A 22884-nucleotide genomic window follows, 5' to 3' on the forward strand; every position below is an offset into this window, starting at 1 on the left:
CTTATCCAATGCAAAAGTTTAATTACAAAAAAATTTAATTCCATCTTGTATTCTTTTTTTTTTTTGTAGTTTTATTTTTTTAAATTTTTTTATGATTATATCAGATAGTCCTCGGTCATATACTTGCGTGGAATGTAGCTACTCGAGTTGGTTTCTTGTTAATTATTTGTTGCAGTTATTAAATGCTCTCAGAGTCCCAGTAAAAGCAACAGCAGTCACAGATTAGTAGAATTAAAATTGAAAAAAAAAGAAAAAAAGAAAAAAAAAATTATATATATATCCAGCATGAGTTTTAGCAAGCCAGTGGTATGTTTTTTTTATGTTAAAAAAAAATCTTGGTATATGTTAACATTTACATGTATAAACGAGGCTTGGGGCAACACACTATGCTATATAAACAGGTCACAATATTTCTATATAGTTGAAACGGTAATATATATTCGGTCCTTCAGCCTCGGTAAAAGTTTTCATCCCCAACTTTGACTGTAAAGTGCTACAAGCTGAATTTCAGCTTTACATGACGCTCATATTACCACCATTTCATTTAAACTATATCATATTTCCACGTTGAAGATTATATTTCTATCTCATATTTTTTTTTATTTTACGTGTCACCAATTTACATGTCTTTAAAATAAGTCTTATTTTATTTTTATTTTTTGCAGACTTAAGGAACGTATTCGAATTCTGTTTGAAGAGATAACGCTACAAAAAGGTGACTTGAGGTAAGTTTTTAAAAAATTCAATTATACTATATTTTATCAATTTTTTTTTTTTTTTTATTTTTAAAATCATGTGAAAATTATTTAACATCAGTGTCACTTTCAGAGAGCTTTTTTTTTTATCACATAAAAGGTGCATCTAAAAGCTCTTTGACATATTCATGTATTGATATTATATACAAAATATAACAACGTAAAATTCAATATCACTAAGAAAATATTTAACGCACTTTATTTAACGAATGACAATGATTCACATGGCTAACTTAACGCCTATTACCTCAAGAAATTCAATCCCTATGTATTTTAGAATTTAATCTATTTACTATTATATGTTCCTTTTTTTTTTATTCTGTTTTAATGGAACAATCTTTATACATGTTTGTGGATAGACAGAAAAAAAAAAATAAATAAATATACATAAAGAAAAAAAAAAAAAAAATAGTAATAATAAAATAACATCTCAATGGTATAGGATGTTACAAATCCTTTGTACTCAAACTCCGCGAATCGTTACTAGCTTGTCTGTGAAAGACGACCGTTGTCAGGTTGTTAAACTACCTTTGATGATCGTTTTTCTTTTCAGTAAAAAAAAAAAATTTTTTAAAAAAATAAAATAACATCAAAGGAAATTCAATGCCGAGAAAATATTTAAACTATTGCGAATATTGTCGATACTGTAAGTAAGATTGTTGATATTATTTTTAAATTTTTTATTATCGGTTTATTACCTTCATCAGTGATTTAATGTTTTTATTTATCAATATATACATAGTAAACTGAATAAAAGAGAATAAAAAAAATAAAAAAATGGCAACAGAATATTTTTTATTTTATTCAATTTAGAGCTTTTCAGAATGCACAACTCGATATCATGACAAGACCATATCAATAGCTAAGAAACTTGAGTTGGCTCCAGACTATCATAATACCTATGGTGCTAGAGGGTTTAAACGAAACTTTCAATTCACTTAGAGGTTATGAGAAACGAAGGGTTCTGTTGTATTTCCACTGCTTTTCAGTATGATCCTTTAGAAGTTCAAAATGTTAACTCTATTGGAGAAACTCAAATCCATGATTTTACTGTAAAGTATCATAGTTGTGACAATGCTATTCAAGTTCTTAGTATGGACTTTCCTCTTTCTCTCTTTGTCATTTTACTTCTTTTATTCTCTTGGTTTAATAATAATTCAATCTTTCCTTTATATGAGGAAATGAACATTTTGAATTTCTTCTTCTCAAATATTTCTTAAGTTGTTTGACATAAAATATTTTCATCATCAAGCAAATCTCAAACACTTGCTTGTATATTGTTTTTTCGCATGATAATTAAACAAATGAAATTAGTAGAATTTAGTTTTGTATATTAACTCAACCCAATTCATTTATTTTTATTTTATTATATAAAAATTTAACGATCGAAAGTTGGAAAAAAATAATATCAAATAAGTTTGAAATTTAAGAGTATCGAAAAAAAAAAAAAATAAATAAACAATATTTAATAGAAATAAATGCTTCTCTTTTTATTTGGGACATGAACAAACCATTAAAAAATCATAGACACTTTTGGTTGCAATTCGCTCCAAGAGTTAAAGATCAAAAAGTAAAGAAAAAAAAAAATTGTATGCGGCTTTTGGCTTTTCCTTGACGAAAAAAAAAAAATTCACGAGTTTTATTCTGGTTTTTCAAGTAAAGTCGGTTTTTTATTTTGCTTCGTTGAATCCTGCTTGAATCGACACTTTAAAAGTCTCTGATTTTTTTTTTCTTATTTTTCTCTCATTTACTAAAGTATCATATTATATAAATTAAAAGTTTATCAGTTATAAACATTAAAGTTTTTTAATTTTAATAATAATATTGTATTTTTTTTTTTTTTATTTTCAATTTGAGGTATTAAAACTGGAGAAAAAAAAAACAATCATTACAATTAATTAGTTTTTTGAATATAAATGTAATTGTTTTCATGGTTAATATTTGGCTGATATTATGAAGAGAAATCTTGAGAAGCAAGTGTTTGCCAAGCACTAACAAAACCAATATCACGTCGCTAAAGGCAAACCAGAGGTTAGAATATGCACATAGTGTTTGCATTATAATTATCTTGATACATTTAAGATATTCAACAGAATAGGTCTAGACACTAGCAGAATTCATAGACCGTATATGTGATTGTTTCTTTAAACTCACAAACTTCTAACTATCATAGACGGAAGTTGTATTTCAGATATAACTAGACAAGTCATGTAAAGTGACATTAAACTATACAGTCACTTTTATTTTATAAAATTCCTCATATCCCTTTCAATTGTCAGTCTCATTTAAAACAATATAAACTTTAAAATTCATTTCAAGCTAAACAAACATAATATTAAAATTCATTTGTGTCTCTGCAAATGGGCTTTCGTGACTGATGGATATTACATCGTATTAAAAATAAAATAACTCAAAAAATATATACTATCGACATTGTAATATCTATACAAATGCTAGGGGCAAATCTATCGCACAATTTTCAAAGGGTATCACACACACAAATGCCTGATGCACAAATAAAACTGTTGATCACATCCAATATTAAATATCAACTAGATATCCAATTGATCTACTCAAATCATTATTTATATCTTCTATCCATTATAAACCTGAATCAAAGCCAAATTTTTTAACTATTTGAAATAAAAAAAAATAATAATAAAACAATACGGAGAGACTTTTTTCATTTGAATTTATTGATTCAATTGTTTGTAAAAGGTACGAGAATCAATGGTAGTTTTCAAACGTTTTACTTGTGCATGACTAAACAAAATATTGAGTAGAATGAGAGAATAAAATGAAGGATTAAAGAGTGGATAAAAAATAGTCTCGATTGGATTGAATAGTAATTTGATAAATAGAATTTATTAAATAATAAAATTTATATTAAAAAATAAAATAAAAAAGTGCAAAATAGTCTTTTTATATCCGGATTAGTGCTTTGACACGTGAAGAAAAAGAAAAAAAGAAAAAAAAAAGTAAAATTATATAGTATGAGTCTTAATTCGAGGTGGATAGCACAAGATCGAAGGTCATGACCTGCTGGAATGAAATTAAGAAAGCTCAATACGGAATTAGAACGAGGGTTGGAGGATTTATCAAGGATTAACTCAGCCACGTAGCTTTTGCTATTCGCGATCTCTGTATACGTATACATATCTACTTAAACCTTTACATTTATATACGATATTTATTCTCAATTCTCTATGTTCACTCGCCACTATTTTAAACATACATATATAATTAAACATTGATCTGCACATATTTACAAAAAGTACATGTAAAATATTGTGTAGATAAATGAAAATAAACCAACTAACATTTGAACAATTTTTTAAAAATATTTTTAATAGATAAGAGAATGGAATATGTATTATTTCTACTTATTTGTATGAGTAGGAGTTAATGTGTTTATAAAACAGGAGAATCATTATGAGAATCATTTGTATAGCGATTGCGCATTAACAAATTTGAAAGTCATGTATATATTATCAGGATTAGACAAACCAATAAGCATTGTTTTCAATTTATATTTTATAATAGTTTATTAAAGTCACATCTTTAAATTGTGAGGAGAAAATAATTTCCATGTATTTTTTATTTTTGTAGAATTTTATTTGGGTACTGATATACATTATGTATAATTTATGTTATATTGAAACATTGAAAATAAACATCATACAATGTGTAATGATAGAGAGAGGGAGAGATAATTGATGTAAAGCTCATTACTAGACCAATGTATGCATGAAAGCTCATTTGTGAAATGCTACTACGAGTTATTTTCTCTATGTTTGCCATAATACTCTAGTACTGACTTTTACTAATGATATTATTTCAATTTTTAGATTGTTAATATGATAGGATAATATGAGGTTTGTTGTAATGAAAAATGCAAATTTAAAATGTATTCAAATTATAATAAAATATTAAACTCGATGATATTCTCAAAAGAAATTTTCAATGTTTATTTTAAATTTATTTAAGATATAATTAAATGAAAAATTAAGTTTTTCTTTCCATCGGTACAATGAAATTATAAAAGTAACATTTGCAAATACCTAAGGGCTTAATGAAGTCTTTTATAATCTCTAACTATTTTTATTTTCTTTTTAATAATGTCATTTTTCTTGTTTTTTTTTTTTTTGTTTTGTGCTTATAAATCAAAAATTAAATTTAAATGAAAATTTACAATTAAATTTTATATAATTCTTTTGAAAATTCAAGATTTAATCTTGATGATTATTATTAATTTTAATGATTTAAATTATAAATAATTATTGAAACAAAATTAAATTTTATTCATGCTGATACTTGTTTACCGATACATTTATTATCGGTATTAAACGTTTATTACTATTCGTAAAACAAGTAATTAAACATTTTACGGGAATACCAGTGAATTTAATAAGTTAGTACTCAGAATTTTGAATTGATATTTGAATTTTTAATTTACAATAAACAGATAATTGATATTTTCGTTGATTTTATTTCAATTAAATATATTATTTATACAAAATGGAATAAAAAATGAATTTTTTTTTACACAAACACAAATTCTATTATATTTATTGCACTGAATTTTCGACATATAAACAAATATGTGACTTGTTGGTTATAAAACTACCCGAATAAAAGTATGTTTGACTTGATGCTTTGAAATTTTTTCAATTGAATTTTTTATATATAAATTTGTATAGTTCGACGAGTACAAATAAATCATTCAATAGAATATTTGATTACATAAAGTATTCACAAATTATTCTTCCACTTTTATAAACTTTCAAGTCTTTCAAGACTCTTTGAAATAATCATTGATTTAGTCTTTTAAATTCTTCATGAAATTATAATTTCATAATGTTCAGGTATTTTAAAAAAATTCCATTCAACTAAATTTTATCGATTAAATCATCTGTTGCAAAATTAAATTATCAATTATTTAAGCAACAAGTAATTTTCATCAAGTTTAAGGAAACAAAATCATTCTGGTTTTCGAAGAGCATGTTTGTCTATTAAATATTTTTTTTCTAAAGTATAACGAGTACCTCTTTTAATTATCAAATTGTCTACGTGCAACAGGCTCTGGAACAACGAATTTCACTTTTACTTGAACTTAATTTCCACAAAGTTTTATGGTTTCTTGTGTCTTTGTCTATAAATATTAACTTCAACGTATATACAAATAAAAGTGCATGGGCCATCTATATTTCATGGGTTATTTACGTGGTCATGGATACCCTTGTCGGTGTTATATATATATGTTTCGTATATTTGATCAACACTACTTTACTCTAAGATCTACACAAGGTAGATTTGTGTTTAGTTGCAGACAGTTGTACCTTGTAAATAAAATGGACAAAACGGAATCAGCAAACTTGCAATATTGTCTTACCACAAGAGTTTTAGCACCTGTGTGGTAACACGATAAATATATATTATAGTTAGTATATAGTATATACATATACACACCAACACAAAGGGTTGATATGCTTTTTAGTTTATCTTTCAAAGTTTACCAATCAAGAAAATAGAGCATGTGCTTTTTATGATACAACTTTTATGTAATATTGTTTATGCTTCCACTGATTCTCGTAAACTACCATTTTATTTTACTAAACAAATAATGAAATTGTTTTACAAACCAATTTTTTATTAAATCATAAAACTATTTATAAAGCACATTATGGATTAGAGTTTTATTTATTTTATTTTCTATCCAACAAAATAAATAAAATGTGTTAATATAAATGAAAATAAAATTGAGGAAAAAAAAATTATAAAATAAAATTATAAGGTAGGAGAAAAATCATAGAACTTTTCTATTATTTGACGAAAATTTTATAAATGAAATTGTGTTTTTTTGAATTTACAAGTAATGTAATTATTAAGTCACATAAACTATTAAAATGTTACGTTGCTAGTAAAAGAATTTTAAAGCTTTTTTCATCTTTTAAAAACCCATCACCTTACTCGACTATTTCTTGGACTTTAACGCCCTAAAGTACAAAACTTTCTATTCTTATTCTTACATCAAGATTTTGTCTTCGGAAGCATTTCATCGTTGCTTTCAAGAGTTTGAGTAATTAAGTTTTCCTCTTGAGCATCATTGTATTTATCCAGTTTATCTTTTATCCTTTTCATGCTTCTATATGAATTTCATTTGTAGAACAAGAAAAGATATATATCTAAATTCACTAACTCGACCGTGCTAGGATTTTACTCAGTACTTTGTTCAACTGTATCCGGCTTTAATGTCCTTAAACCCTTTATAAAGATGGCAAAAGAACTTTTGTGTGTCAGATTTGTGAGATTATTTCTACAGCTTAAATACTGATTTTTTTTTTTTTTAATTTTCTCAGTGTTTTTTTTTTTTTTTGCCTTGTATGACAATGATTAAATTTTTAATTTCTTTTCTTTTTACAATAACTATATTCAGTATAAAATTATCACAATTATTATCTTTTTCAATTGAAATTAAATATGATTTTTCAGTAGCAAATCAATTGCAATATATTGCTCAAGCGTAATCGACCATGCGTCAAAAAGTTTTTATCGTATTTTTTTAACCTAATTCAGACATTTGTTACGAAGAATAATGTCGTTAAGACTATGCATCGTAAGTTAGTCTATATATTTTTTTTTTTTTTACCTTTCTGTACATGCTCGATTAAACACAGTAGTTCATCATCGTATATAAAACGAATAATCAACTTATTGACGTTACTACTAAAACCACAATTTTTACTTTTCGTCTTCAAGTTTACTTTATAAATTTTTGTTATACTTTTTTCTTCTATCTCACTGCAGTGTCATTCAGCAGTTAAAAAATCTTTTATTTTATTCAAATTCATTTTCTTTTTACATTTTCAAGTGCATTAAAAAAATTTCTTTAGTTAAAAATTCTACTGTGCAATTCTTTTCTTTATTATTCACACCTCCTCAACCTTATAAACTGGTTAACTTGAAAATTTTGTTATGACATTTAAAGTTTTATTATGAAATATGCTAGTCTATACATAAAAACTTTTTGTTGATCATATAATAAGTAGATGAATTTCAAAAACGATATCTTTTATGAAACGATAAAAAAAATATATCATTGAAAATATAAGTACAATCTTTTGATATATCAAAGATCAATGGATTAAATAAAGCTCAAAATATGAAGGAAACTTTGGGAGGAATATGGTTCACTATTTTTTTTTTCATTTTTAATAAAATGTAAAGTAAATAAAAGCACAGAATTGTAAATAAATTTACGTTGCAGTTGCTTGAACAGAGCGGATTTAATCAGGATACATGATGGAGCATCCACTACAGAACCTACAATAGCTGTTTTATGCAACCATGGAACGGAAGTAGAAGTACTCAGCACTGGATCAGACCTTTACATTGAGTTTGTTGCAAATTCAGAGTGGCCTGGACAAGGCTTCAAAGCTATATTTCAATTTCAAGTGTTAGATGATTTACCACATTCAGGTATGTTTTACAAATTGAATTTACTTCATTTTTTATTTATTTTTCAGTAAATTATACTGAGTTCTCTTCACAAAAGTTTGTTCTATACCCCTTAACATCTCTTCACCTTTAAAACTCAGTTTTATCGTCAAGGTCACTCTGTTTTATCAACATTTGATATCAAGCTCGATAGTCAAGGTATCTTTTGAAAGCTTGATAATACCATATAGAGCTTTTACAAAGTGTTATCTAAGTTATCGACCTTGGAGCTTGCTTGTTTTTTTTTTCTAATCATTTTATGGTACAAGCTAGAGCAACTATCGGTATAACAGTTTTAAAACATGCACCCGTTGTGAGTAAACAGTAACATTTTAGCTCCAGCTGAATTTATAAAATTTCTTTATCAATTTACAATAATACAAATAATTACAGTCGTTTACAAAGAAATTTTCTATTCGTTTAAACTTTAATTTGTTTTTTACAATTTAAATAATTTTTGTAAGAAAAGATTAATAACAGAGTGTAAATTAGACTGTTTATATTTAAATAATTCATACATCGGTATAATTAATAAGTATTAAAAAATAAAAATTAATGTTACTTGATATATTGTCTTTGGATATTCATAGTGTAATAAATCATATAAGGAGGTAACAACACCCTTTGTACCAAAGGGAACTAGATTGGCCTCTCTATGCACGAACGTCCCCATTGTAATTAACGGCACTGTATATTCTGTGCTATAATTACAATAATGTGTTGCAGAACTAGACAAGGGTGTCCCAGGGGTCGTTACGGGAAACCCAAGGTACTCGGTCATCGGTCCGGCTGTCAGCGCAACGAGTAAGTACCCACAATTACATGGTTGCCTTAATCAAATGATTTCCTATAAATGCACAAATTTCTCACAAATACGATGCGTATGTATATCATGTGACAATGATAAAATGCGTATGATTCAATATATTTTTTCAGCTCGTATATAAATGTATAACATCAATGATTGTTAGAAAGCCGTCATCAATGAATCAATTATACTGACACGTATTTTTATTATTAGCAAGTTTCTAATCTATATGTACTTGATTCAATTAATAATTAAATTTGAATAATTTAATTAAAGTTCAAGTGCATAATGCATGACGATATATAATCTTCAAAATACTTGACTTGTACATGCGGCATATATTTTATACATATATATATTTAAATTTTGAGAAAATGGATTGTAGTATTGAGAAACGTAGAGAATATTCATAGAAGGGTTTACCTATGTAGCACCATCCTTCAAATTGACGATGCGAAACCGCGGTAGAATAGGAACTACCCAACATCTCAGCTAATCCCCTCTTCGTATATAGTCTATTTATTGTCTCACAAATAGAAAGAGAAATACAGAATTGAACATAGGGCTTAATCTCAATTTGTATCCTACTGTCGACTAGGGATGTATTTATTCATGCAAATCTATCTTCTGTACTATACTAAATATAGCAACACGGATATTAAAGCAACTACAACAATAATAACAATAACAAAAACGACAACACTAACAACAATAATAACAATAGTTTTAACATCAACATAAACAACATTGAAAGCTCTGGATAACTGAGAATTAAGAGTGTGTGTGTTATAATATTGAGCAATGATGTTTTTCAAGTCAAACAGTTTATTTCTAAGATGAGTAAACGATGATGGAAGTAAATGATGGTCCGGATATTTTCTATGCAATAGGATGAGATTCAATTTTCTTGTATTTGGGTGGGTGTTAACATTGTGTGTACTATATAGTAAACATGACAAAGAGCTTGTCGTAATATTCAGCTTTGACTATAAAACCAAGGTATTGCGTTAACAAGATATTCTATACAGATCTTACGATGTCTTGTCTCTATTCTCGAGAGACCATATCCAATAACCAGATGATTCACTCAAGCATAAACATGCAGAATTTCATCACGTAGCACATTGTAAAGATTTTGGTTAAAGTGACTTGTCCAACACCTGTGAAATTTTACATTATTTTGATTCATGTATATACACACCTTGCAAACTCATACGATCTTGTCAACTCAACTCATGTTAGAGTTTATGTTTGTAAAAAATATTTATCTATTTTTTTATTTTTTTTTCTCCGAAAATATTAGAGATATTTTTGTTGAGTCAAATTTTCTTAAAGTGACATTATTTTATGAAATTTCTTTTTGAAAATTTAAACTTATTTTCATGGCAATTTATTTTAATAGTGTTGACAAAAAAAAAAAAAGAAAAATGAGTTATAAAGTTTTTAATAAATTTTCTAGTTATTCAAAATATTTTATTTGATAAAAGAAAAAAGTTAATTTATAACTCAGTGATTTAAGAATTAAAAAAAAAAAAAAAATTAATATATTTTCATTGTGTTATATTTCTATTATACTGGTAACATTGTGATACACTGTAATATTTGCCTCGGGGAGATGAGTGAGTACAACTTGCTATAGCCAATGGCACACCGCAATGTCGTGCACAATGAGGTTTGATAATAACAATTCTTGCTTCAAACCTGATACCATTAAAGTCTGTTTAAATTGAATTCATTTTTTTTTTTTTTTCTTTTCTCATGTCAAAATGTCAATTATTCATTTTGACATAAATTAAAATTTATACACAATAAATTATATTATTTAAATTAGAATAATTACTGTCAATACATTTTGAATATTTCATGATGAAAAAGTAGAGTAGGAAAATTTTATTGTTGTGCAGATGATAGGTTTTCACTGGGTCATTAGCAAGATGTTGGTTTATGTATATATGAAAAGCTTCATTTACATCAGCTAACGTTTCGTGCATGATTTGATTTTATACCGCAGTGAAAGCCAAACGAGCAGTATGATAGGATATGTGTTACTTTCTTTCAATGGTTTTCCCATTTTTTTTTTTTAATAACCTATCCATTACAAACTCGTATTCATGCTTTTTTGATATGAGTATATTTTTTTTTTACAGTTTTTTATTCTCTCAATACAAAAAATTATTTCAAAGCAATGCGTATCCACTGCAAGTTTATTTTATATTTTTATTATTTTTATATGATTATTTTTTATTTGTTAAAATATATGGTATTTTATATTTGTGTGAGAGTCAGTTGACTCAGGTTATTTTGAAGTCTCGTTGAGATATATATATTGCTAGTGAGATCAAGTGGTATCACGTTAAATCCACTGGCAAAATATAGCAAGATGTGACACAGTGGAAACGGGGATTGCAGAAAATAAAAAAAATGAATAAATAAAAAAAATATGATTTTTATTTTTTTATGGATCATGGGAAAATCTAATAGAGCACGAAGCGTAGATGAAATATTGGCTTAGATTTTAAATGTGCATGTCCAATGGTAGACGATGATTTCTATCTTGAAATTCTTGGACTACGATAAATTTTTCGAAATAAAAAAATTGCTAATAATGTCTTCTGAATAGAAGAGACGTAGTAAGTTCCAATTACCTTTATATTATTTTCTTATTTATTTTTTTTCTACGTTCAATTTACGTCAGCATCGATGTATTGCAGAGGTTTGAATTCAAGAAGATACAGATAAAAATAGCTGGTAGAGAAAAATAAAATCAAGCTTAAAAAAATATAAAAAATTACGACATTAAATTGATGCTCAAGGAAAATTAGGAAATTTGATATTTCAAAAATGTTTTATATAATTAATTAACTCAAATTATTAGTAAATAGTATCGAAAATAATATTTGAAATCATGCTCGATGTTAAATGTTTGGCCTCACTGTGTAAATTCTATGATGAGCATACAGAATGATCAAAGTCATGTGTTTACAGTGAATTTAATGTCAAATGGTGTTCTCTATATGAAAATGTTTGACAACGTTTAATTTAGTCGTTGCTTTTACATAATCTGAGGATACCTAACCCATGCATTGACGTGCACTGAATTTCCCTGAAGTTTATCTCTTTAATGCTTCTTGCAATATATTACCATAAAAGACTAATAAATCTACTTGTTTCAATACTAAAACTTTAAAGTACAAATAATCAAAAATCATCAAAACTTTGAAATAAAATTATTTACATCTCAAATTATCTAGAATTTTATATTACAATATTTAATTTTCAATTTATCTAAAAGCTCATGAGAAATAATTACATATTTTTTATTATTATTTTTATGTAATAAATAATGAAAAAATAAAATTAAACATTAAGGGCTCTTTGATGAACACAAACGCAAGTTTCATGACTTTTTTTTTTATTTAAATTATTTTAAGAATGTTTATTAAAAAATGTATAACATGAAAGTAAAAGCTTTTGATTATTTTGTAAAAATAATCAAAAAAAAAAAAAAAAATGGATATTAATAATAAATTTGAGTTAAATTTTGACGTCAAAATTAAAATATGATTATCTGCTACATTTACGGATTATATTTAATTATTACACTAATTTAATCATGCATTGATATTGTTTTTAAAATAAATCTGGCAGCTTGAATATAATTTAAATTTCATTATTTAAAAATTCACATTAGTTATTCATGTAATTTTCAATAAACTTTTATGTATATGATTATAACTCAAGACATTTTGATTATTTATTTTTTCAATTTTTAATTCAAATCAGACTCAGCAGTTTTTACATAATTACTTTAATTTATTCTCGAGTTACAAGGTGTTATATTCGAGATTATTTTTTTTTTCATATATAAAATTCAATTTGTCATCGTACATTCATCCAATTGGAGCGTGGACATCAAGTGTTTCGACACTGTGAGTTACAGAAAATGAAAGTAGATTAAGTGAGCTTTTCGAATAAACGACAAAGAGGCACTTAAAAGTCCAGCCCTTTTTTTTCTATCCCATTTTCTTATTGAAGAAAAAACAATTCAGTTTACAGTAATAATCTTTATTGTATGATTTTATTTCTCGTCAAATATATAAATCATAAAAAAAAAAGTGAAAATTACACAAATAAAATTATTTATTTGTTTGTTTTTTTTATACGAAAAAATAAAGTTGAATTTCTTTTTTTTTTTTTATTATTTTGGTAGTAAAAAAAGTGAGAGCTATTGAGAAAATGTATTAAATTTGTCATGTAAGCGTTGAAGAAGATTTAACGAAAACTCGAGACGATTTCTATTGGGTTTTTTCCGTCGTAACTGTTCAGCTTGAAATTTTATCTATTGGTGGTATAGCAAGAGTAGACATTCATAGTTAAAATATAGTAACATACTGCCAGCCACGTAATGACGTGAGACATTAAAGTTGCATTACGCTCTGGCGTTCATATTTCACGTGATTGCCCAAGAGAAAAACCACAAATACACAGGCAGAAATAAATGTGGTTCCGGCAGTTGTCAGATTATTGTACATCGATATGATCAAAGTTAAAGTTCAGGAAAAAAATTATATAAAATAAAAAAATACAGAAAAATATACCGGTTCATATATACAAACAAATAAAAAAAAAACAAAAAAAAAAAAATAATTCAGCTTTTATATAAAAAATTCCATTTATGCTTCATAATTTTTCATTTTTTTTTTTTGGACATGAGTTCATCGTATATTTTGCAGCAGGCAAGTTAACAAATTTATAAATATTTATCTTGTTTTTTATTTATTTTTTTTTTCACAGTGTTAATAAAACAGCCTGTCATTTAGTTGAATTTTAAATATTTTTGTCATCTACGCATAGAAAAAATTAGAATATCTTTTTTATTTATTAATTAATTTTTTTTTTCCATCAAAAATAAAATTGCATTGCTTGTCCAACTCTGTGCTATGTACATTACCTTATCCATTCAAAATCTCATTCCACCTCGGTATTTTCAACACAACTACAAACGTTTGTATTTTCGAGTTATGACTGTATACGCTCTGTTCGACCGAGTATTGCGCAACGAAGCTTAATTTTATTTATTTATCTATCTTTTTTTTTTTTCTTTTTAATTTTATGGTTTTACTTTTTTGTTTTTACTTTGGTATACCGGTGAAAAGTTACAACCAGTATGAAACGACAAAACGGAAACGGAAGCTATCGTCGTAACATTATTCTTTTAACGTCGTATTTTTCTTATTTCTTCTATACCTGCAATTATCATTAGTTTAAAATACCATTTGCTGCGACAACGTCTTCAATGAATATAAGCGAATTTTCGTTTTTATGAAAAAAAAACTGTAAAACTTTTCAAAAAGGAAAACCAAGTTTAAAAAAAAAACTGCTGCTGCTCATTTATATGAAACTTGGTAAAAATAAGTATCCATATTTTTATATACTTTTTTATATATTAATATTTTTTATTTTCCTGTTCTGCATTTTTTTTTCTATTTTTAATATTTTTCAACATAATTTTTTTTTCCATTATGTATGCCTAGAGGTGAGTGGCAGCTCGTGGTTCAAATCGTAGAAAGTGTTTACATGCAGGCATACGAGTTTATGTGCTTTATATAAAAAAAAAAAAAAATAGTTGGTTGGTTGGTAACCTGGCAAATGGAAATAAAAGTACCTCGTTGCTTGGCAATATCGCTCTCTCAAACCGTCGAAAATTTCTCATATCCAATTCAAGATATTACTGTATAAATTATTATTCGACATACAAATGCCATACAAACAAAATGTCATTTCAAAGTCTTGTCAGAAAATTAATTACATCAAATATAAATATTAATTAATAGAAATTCAAAACAAAGCAATACGTAGAAATTATAAAGCAAACAAATAATTTGATTTTGACAACAATTTAAAAAATATATAAATTTATAATTTTCAAAATTTTTAAGCTCTAGGAAAACTGGTAAAATTGATTGACATGTTGATAAACTTTTCAAGTATTACCTAAACTTTTTGTTTGTTTGATTAAATATCGCATTTTCAAGTGTGGTTCGTAAATTGAAAGTGTTTATGATTAAGTTCATTTGTTTAGTTAAAATTAATTTTGTTAAATCGTAAATCCTATATGATATTGAGGGTTTAGGATTTTGTCCTGCCAATTACAATGTTAAAGTAAACTTTCAATATACACTGGTCTTTTAGTTTTACTTTTCTCATTTAATTTTAAATTGTTTTGGGTCAGTATTATTAGCCACGACTATATATCTATATACATTTGTGTAATTTGATATACAAATGTATATATATAGATACAGTGTTTGTATATTATTTCTTTGTATATATAAGGGTAAATATAAGAGTAGTTATATATATGTTAAAGACGAGTACATTCGCGAAATCTGTATACAAGTGAATATCGTATACAGCTTCCATTTTCTCGTCTGCCATGCCACAACTTCAGGTCAGTCGACCACAAAATGTATCAGGAGCATGGTCCGTATACCTCTCCTCTTCTCTTCTCATTCTCCTCCTCCCCCCTCACCCCCTGGGTTAAATTAGATTTTATCGGATTGTTGCCTGGGGCATTCACTGACCGGGATTAAACAGTAACAGTATAGATAGACGAAAAGCTCACCTCTTTTGGTCTAAAATGTTGGATTCAGCCTTTGGCTATCTGATAAAGATACGACGTTATTTGTGTTCTTCTTTATAGAAATTTTATTTTTTTATTTTATTTTTTACCCTTCTTTATTTCATTCCATTTATTTACTTATTTATTGTATTATTTTATTTTATTTTATTTTATACAAAATGAATATACTATTATTTCAAGCCGTGATGAATTAATGATAATAGTTTTTTTTTTTTTTTTAAATAGAGATTGTGAGAACATAAATATTCGTGAAAATATACATTATTGTTCGAATGGAATCTCTTTTTAGTATTATTCATAAAACTAGTATTCGCTTGGTGAAAAATATTCATCCAGCTAGCCGTGAGCATTCGAATTAATGCCTCCGCGTTGGAACATAAAATCGACGAACCGTGAGATGTATATATATGTATATATTTTTCTCTTGATTTTTCTTTAAATTTTAAAAATAAATAGATAAAACAAAAAAGGCGTGCATTAGTCGTTGATTTTTTTTTACTTGTTTATTTTTATATTTGTATATTTTATTGTGACTTTTATTTTAAATACTTGATAAACTGTTGAAATAAAATAATAAAATTGTAAAAACAAGATTTTAAAGTCAAAAGTGCTGAGAGTCTTGGACTTGTTTTTACTTGCTTTATGTTGAATATATATATATACATACAAAGTTATCTTGTGCCTTTGCTTTTGTCGCTGAATGGAGTTAAAGTTAGCCTAAGCTAAATTACTCCTAATGCATCTTGGATCGTTGAAAGCCGATAAAATTATGAAGTTTTCACAGGTCATGAGAAAACTTGGCCGGTTTAAATGAAAACTTGAGTAAGATAGTCAAGTGGCAAAGAGAGTTGTGTGAAGGACCCACCATCACGCTGAACAATGATAAAACTCATATAAAAAATTTAAAAAAAAAAAAATACATAAAAAATGAAAATAAAAAAAATAAAAAAAATACTTAAATTTTTGTGAGTGGAAACACTGAAAGACAATGGCAAGATGATTTTCTCTATATATTAAAGTAAGACTTATAAATTTCAATGAGAGCCAAGCTTGGTGACAACTGGGGTGAAGTCAACGTTTATGAAACGAGCACTGAATGTGTTAAAAGAAGAAAAATGAACGAGTAAGACAAAAAAACCAAAAATAAAAAAATAGTGAACAAAGATAGATAAATAGAGTGAGATCGGAAGAACAGAAATGAAATCATGGAAATAGAAGCCAGAGGGATTCGTTCGGAGCCAAAACTCTCGATGAAGAGTGGAATCAAATGCATAAAGAATAAAAATAAAGAAAAAAAAAATAATAATAATAAATCTGCAACATACAGTGGATGCACATTCAAGAGTCTTGCATGTTGAAAATTCAGAGGGTGGATATGAAAATTGTATATGTGAACGGTGAATGAAAAAAATAAAAATAAAAATAAACTTGACAACTCTCTGAGATCTAGGATATTTACATAAATGGTAAAGCATTTTTGAAGTGCATTATGGCTCGTGAAGCAGTATGACATGTCGACCAAGGGTAAATTATGACTCCTCATTTACTTTGTCATTTAAACTTTTTCTCTATTTACATTGTCTTTTATATAAAAATACATTTTTTTTTTGTTTGTTTTATTTTTCATATATTATCATCAACTTATTTTTATTTTATTTTATTATTTCAACTCAACTGTGCACAAGCAGAAACACTTGAAGTATATATATCGTTAACTTTTCATTTTATAATTTAATCACGGTCTGTTATAATTTACATATAAATATACAAAAAAATCAACTAAAATTTATTATTTTCATTATTTGTCGTTAGTTTTTATACCGATAAATTGAATGAAAATTGGTGCTTTTGATAGAAGCTAGTCTAAACATCTCCTGGGAATACAAGTCTTGTGGTATTTTGTTTTTTTTTATCTTCTAATTTTTTTTTTTTGTATTATGTACTTTTATTTATTTTTCTTGCAATAAAGAAAAAAAAAAAAAAACCATGTCCCAGACACGAGACAAGTATAACTTTAGATAGACATTTGTCTCACTTCTTGTTTTATCCTCTTTAACAGCTTTTACAAAAAGATAAAGCGATGAAAAAAAAAAAGGTCCGATAACGAAAAAAAAAAAAAAAAAAACAACTTACATTCATTGTTTTATCATCTTTTGACAACAATAGACCGATCTATTTTAAGTAAATGAAGTTGACTGATAAATAAATTCTCGAAATAATGTTTTTAACAAATATGAAATTTATCAAACTTTGTAATACTACTGTTGAAATAATAATAATAAATAGAATGTAAAAATAATTTAATAATTTGTATATTTGAGTTTAAATATATATAAAAGAGATAGAATTGTTTTGATATAAGCCTATGTTGTTTTACACGAGCTTATATATCAGCCCTTCTTTCTTTTGACTATCCTCAAACTTAATTTCCTCTCGTATTTTGCTTGAATAATTCGCGTGTATACATGTACACGTAACTAGGCAGGCAAGGTTGTTGGGTGTATATATATGCCGTCTGACTTGTTAGGAGCGTTACTACTTGCTTCGTTGCACTCAACAATATTATTTATAGTACCGATGAATAATATTCATTAAATACTAGCCACAATATTTCAACATCTTCAAACGTGAATTTAACAATTGTATATGCTAACTATATACTTATATAATTAATAGGAAACAATGAAATAATAAAAGATTTAATAATGATAATAAATTAATAACACTGGAAGCATAGAAATAAAAAAGAAATAAAAAAAAGTTGGTTATGAGCGTGAGTAAAAATAGTGAGTCTTTCGTCTCCTGATGTGGGAAAAATAAAATGACAGACAGCCGGTGAGGGTTGGCTTGCAGATATGAAAAAAATAGCCACAAAAAATTAAACGAAATGAATTTAGTAAAAAAAAAAAAAAGGAAAAATATTATAGATCAAAAAAAAAAAAATATAAAAAAAAAAAACGTACGCGGCAAGAAACCATGATTGGTCATGATGGTTTTTCTACTTTTCATTTTTTTATTTTACTACTATACTATTTCTTGAGTCGTCGGCATCGTCTTCTTCTTGCCGGAACAAACAGAATAAAAGCTCTTCTTTGTCCACCATAACCCGATCTCTTTTATATAGCTGCAAAAATATTCTCACAGCATAAAGAATAAAACGGATGTAAAAATTGCAATTGGAATGGGTGATAGAGAAATAAAGTGAGGGCTGCATAAACCAAATAAATGATTATGTAGTCAAAAAAAAAAAAAAAAAAAAAAAGATAGAGAAATATACGCAAACGAATGATATACTCAAAATGAAAAAAATAATAAACTTTAAGAATAAATGAGATTGTAAGTAAAATGAGTAAGAGAGAAAATGAGCGTGGGTAAAGCTAACGATTGCCACTGCTAAAACGATGAACTAAAAAGTCGTAAAAATAATGATAATAATAATAATAATAAAGTAGAAAAAAATAAAATAAAATAGAAAAAACAAAAGAGGTTAAAATAATGGTTTTAAACGAATTTAAGTCTTGCTATCATATACCACCTGGCTTCGGGCATCAAAATCCATATTACGCTATATTTGCAGGGGGGGTGTACAGAGAGACTGAGACTAAGGCAATCAAGAGAAACGTCTGGTACTGTTTACTATCTTGGCTATTACCATGTTAGAGTGTCCTGTAGCTGAATGTTTGAGTGGACATAACCCACGTATTACTGTCCTTTGTCTCATCTTTCTCTCTCTCTCTCTGTATGTTTCTCGCGCAGCCTATATTATCCCTTTCACAAATGTATATATATACTTTTTACACCCAGTTTGTCCCGCAAGCACAACCCACACCTTCGACCATCATAACCCTCCTTTTCTCTTGTCAATTTATCCCCCTTCCATCCCCAACAATTTCCGTATAAACTGTAGGGTAAGTCCTTCTCGAGTATCAATAATGCCTGTGCCACCACGATAATCCATATCAGCTAGGTTACTCTGTTTTCCATGGGCGAGATGAGATTGTACAATATCGTTTTTTTTTTCTTTTTTATTTTTTATTCTCTGTGCACAATACACTCGTTTTTTTTTTTTTTGTACTTTTATATTTTGATCATGTATATATGTTGACTATTAATTTTTTTTTATATTTTTTATCTTCTATATATATTACTGTCATTTTTTCAATTACTTTTTCTATTTATTTTCACAGTTATTTACCAACTTGTATTTATGTAAAATTATATATAGACTATACAAGATGATGATTGTCTCAAATTTATAAAAAAAAACAAAAGAATAAAAATAATATCCGTTTTACCGTAGTTTTTGTATGTTTTTTGTTGCTTGTACAATTTTAGTTTACTCACTGAAATTGTTTATTTCATTTAGTTTTGGCTTTCCGGTGGTTATGCTTGACTCGAACAAAAATAAATTTTTAAAAAGATAAATTAAAAAGGTTGTCATAAAGTAAAGACTCTTTATTCACTGTATATTTTTGTATAATTAATTTAAATATATCTAATGAATTTTTGGTTGTTATTTTTACATTTACATTGATATGGATTTTATGAATATGAAGCAAGTACAACTAATCAGGCTTCAATTAATTGACAAGAGATTATTTTTATATCTCAATATGATATTGATGTATCAGTGAAGCCGAATGTTCAAATTAACATTATTAAATTTTCCGAAAACTGATATTTTAAAAATAATTACATATTTAATAATAAAATCACACAAATGATATTTATACTGTACTATTTTTAGCTATAATAATTATCGTTTCCTCGATTGAAATAATTGAATATGTTTGCTCTATTTTCTACTCGGGTTATACACATTAATTATCTGTTCTTTGTATTGTTCCAATTATACCACAAAGTTTAGCAACAAACCAATGGATACCCTATCATATTACTAAATAATTTAATATTGCTCTGAGACTGAATTATAATACATAATCATTTAATTTACTTCTTTAATAATTATTTGATCGAAAATTTTGTTTGAACAAAAAAAAATAAACTTGTAATTAATAAAACTAAAAAAATAATTAAAAAAAAACGTTATTGAAATTTTGTGTTATTGACTTTTGAGTGAAATATTGTGAAAAAAAAAAAAATGATTTAAAAATAAAAAGAGTATAGCATAGGAAAGAGTAGTACTAAGTACACAAAGGTTCTGGCTGTATTGTCTCATTACAGCATAAAAGTACCACATGATGCAAAAACGAAAGTATAAAATTTCGAGCAATCACGATTTATGAGCAATTCGAGTGTTTAAAAAAAAAAAAAAAACTAAATTTATCGAAGCTAAAGTTAAGGTTCATTTCGTGGTAGAACACCAGGTGCGATTCACTCTACAAGTCATCAGACTCATTGAATATTAATACTAAAATTGACTCTCTATTTCTCTCCATCTCTCGATACCTTAGTGGTTTTATCGTAAAAAAAAAAAAGTAATAAAAAATTAATCGATAAATAAATAATGAAACATTTAGTAAATTTTTGTGTCAAAAAAATATGTGTGACTTATTCATGATAACACCTGAAATTCCATTTTCACCCCTCATCAAATTTCTTATCAAAGAAAATTGCAAAGTTGAAATTATTTTAAAGTACTTTGTAAATTTTGGAATATATATTTTTAAAATGTCTTTTGAAGCATCTTGTATCGTATTCGTCAATACATCTCAATTGAAAAGCGTAAACTTTCAAACAACTTTATAGGGTTCGTTGAACTCAAATGAGTTTATCCCTAAAATTTAATTAAACCATTCAGATGGGCTATTTTAAGTGAATTCTCAATCATCAATATATTTTCCAATTTAAAAATAATATTAAAAACATTTTTGCATCAATAATAATTACAATTATTTAATTTAATTTATCCTAAAAACATTGATTTTAAAAAATTTTCAAGTTTCGTAAACAATTATAAATTTCACATATATTTATAATAAACTTTTACGGTCTATCAAAATGTACATTAAATAGGTACTTTATCTCAGTAACGTCAATATATTTTTCGAATAACTGTCAAAAAAGTTTTACAATAAATTGATTGATTTATTAGCGATCAAAGTACTTAAGACATTGTGATGGATATTATTGAATGAGCTTTCTTTCATAAATGAGGGGACAAAAATAATTTCTTTATTATTAGCTCATCAATATCGTGGTTAGACGCGCGGCAAAATTGCAAAAAATAATTTTCACAATACAATATAATTTTTTCATCAATAAAATACGACAATTGAATTTTGATTTATTATATTTAATAGATGTTGTACATAAATTATTGAATTATTAATATCCTATTTTTGTCAATTAACAAGTTAATTCATGTTGTTGAATTAAATTAGTCGATTAAATTGATGTGATAATGTTGAAAGACTTGAACTATCTATGTATGTATATAGATATCAATTAAGTATTTGTTTGATAAATCAATTTGCGGATCATTAACTCTAAGGACAATTGAAACATTGAATTATTGTGGTTTTAGATGGCACCAAAGTGTATCCTAAAGATATAAAAATATATGAGAATGAGGGTGATTGTGATAGTGGTACTTGTGTGCTGCTGATATTTGTGGGGAGAGATGTTTCATATATATATAGAGAAAGTTCGTGTGTTATGTAGAAAACTGGTGGACGCAAGAGGTCGTGTTATTTGAGTAGCTCGTTGGGCTGATGCCTGGCGCAGTCTGGTTTTGCGCGTTGAGGTTTAGAGATTCGCGGGCCGCATGTTCACATTTATCCCGCATTCTATTTTTCGCTGCTCAGTTACAGTCGGGACATGAAACGTGAACTTCAGTGTTACATTATCGTTAACCAGGAGCAACTTAAATTACTCGTCAGATATGCTAATCAACATGTCACAGTGACATAGTGACTGCAAAATTTAATTAAAACATTAAATTTCATAATTGAATTTCATTCATTTATTGTTTATTATTTTCTTTTTTTTTTTTCTCTTGTATTATATTGAAATCTATTGAAATTTAAAAATTTTTAATCAGTGAATTTTATGTTATTAATACTACAAAGAATAATTGACATATTATTAAGTATAAATTTTGAAAATTAATTTCTGATGGCGAAAAGTTATTATTACTGCTCGTATGATGGATAAATATAATTAAAACTAAAATTAATTTGAAATTTAAAATTGAAATGTATTGACTGAAAAATTTTTAA

The 22884-nt window shown here is 26.5% G+C and overlaps 1 protein-coding gene and 1 long non-coding RNA gene across 2 annotated transcripts in view; one reads left to right on the plus strand and one right to left on the minus strand.

Moving 5' to 3' along the window:
- The window catches only part of LOC122848544 (suppressor of lurcher protein 1), a 151386-nt gene that overhangs the window by 68998 nt on the left and 59504 nt on the right, over positions 1 to 22884 (plus strand). The window contains exons 6-8 of the mRNA XM_044146686.1: positions 666 to 725; positions 8023 to 8234; positions 8979 to 9056. Of these exons, the coding sequence (XP_044002621.1) occupies positions 666 to 725; positions 8023 to 8234; positions 8979 to 9056 (350 nt within the window). The remainder of the gene's footprint in view (positions 1 to 665; positions 726 to 8022; positions 8235 to 8978; positions 9057 to 22884) is intronic.
- The window catches only part of LOC122848545, a 66602-nt gene that overhangs the window by 36807 nt on the left and 6911 nt on the right, over positions 1 to 22884 (minus strand). The window lies entirely within an intron of this gene.

Source organism: Aphidius gifuensis, linkage group LG2 (genome assembly GCF_014905175.1).
Source record: "Aphidius gifuensis isolate YNYX2018 linkage group LG2, ASM1490517v1, whole genome shotgun sequence".
Classification (NCBI taxonomy): Eukaryota; Metazoa; Arthropoda; class Insecta; order Hymenoptera; family Braconidae; genus Aphidius; species Aphidius gifuensis.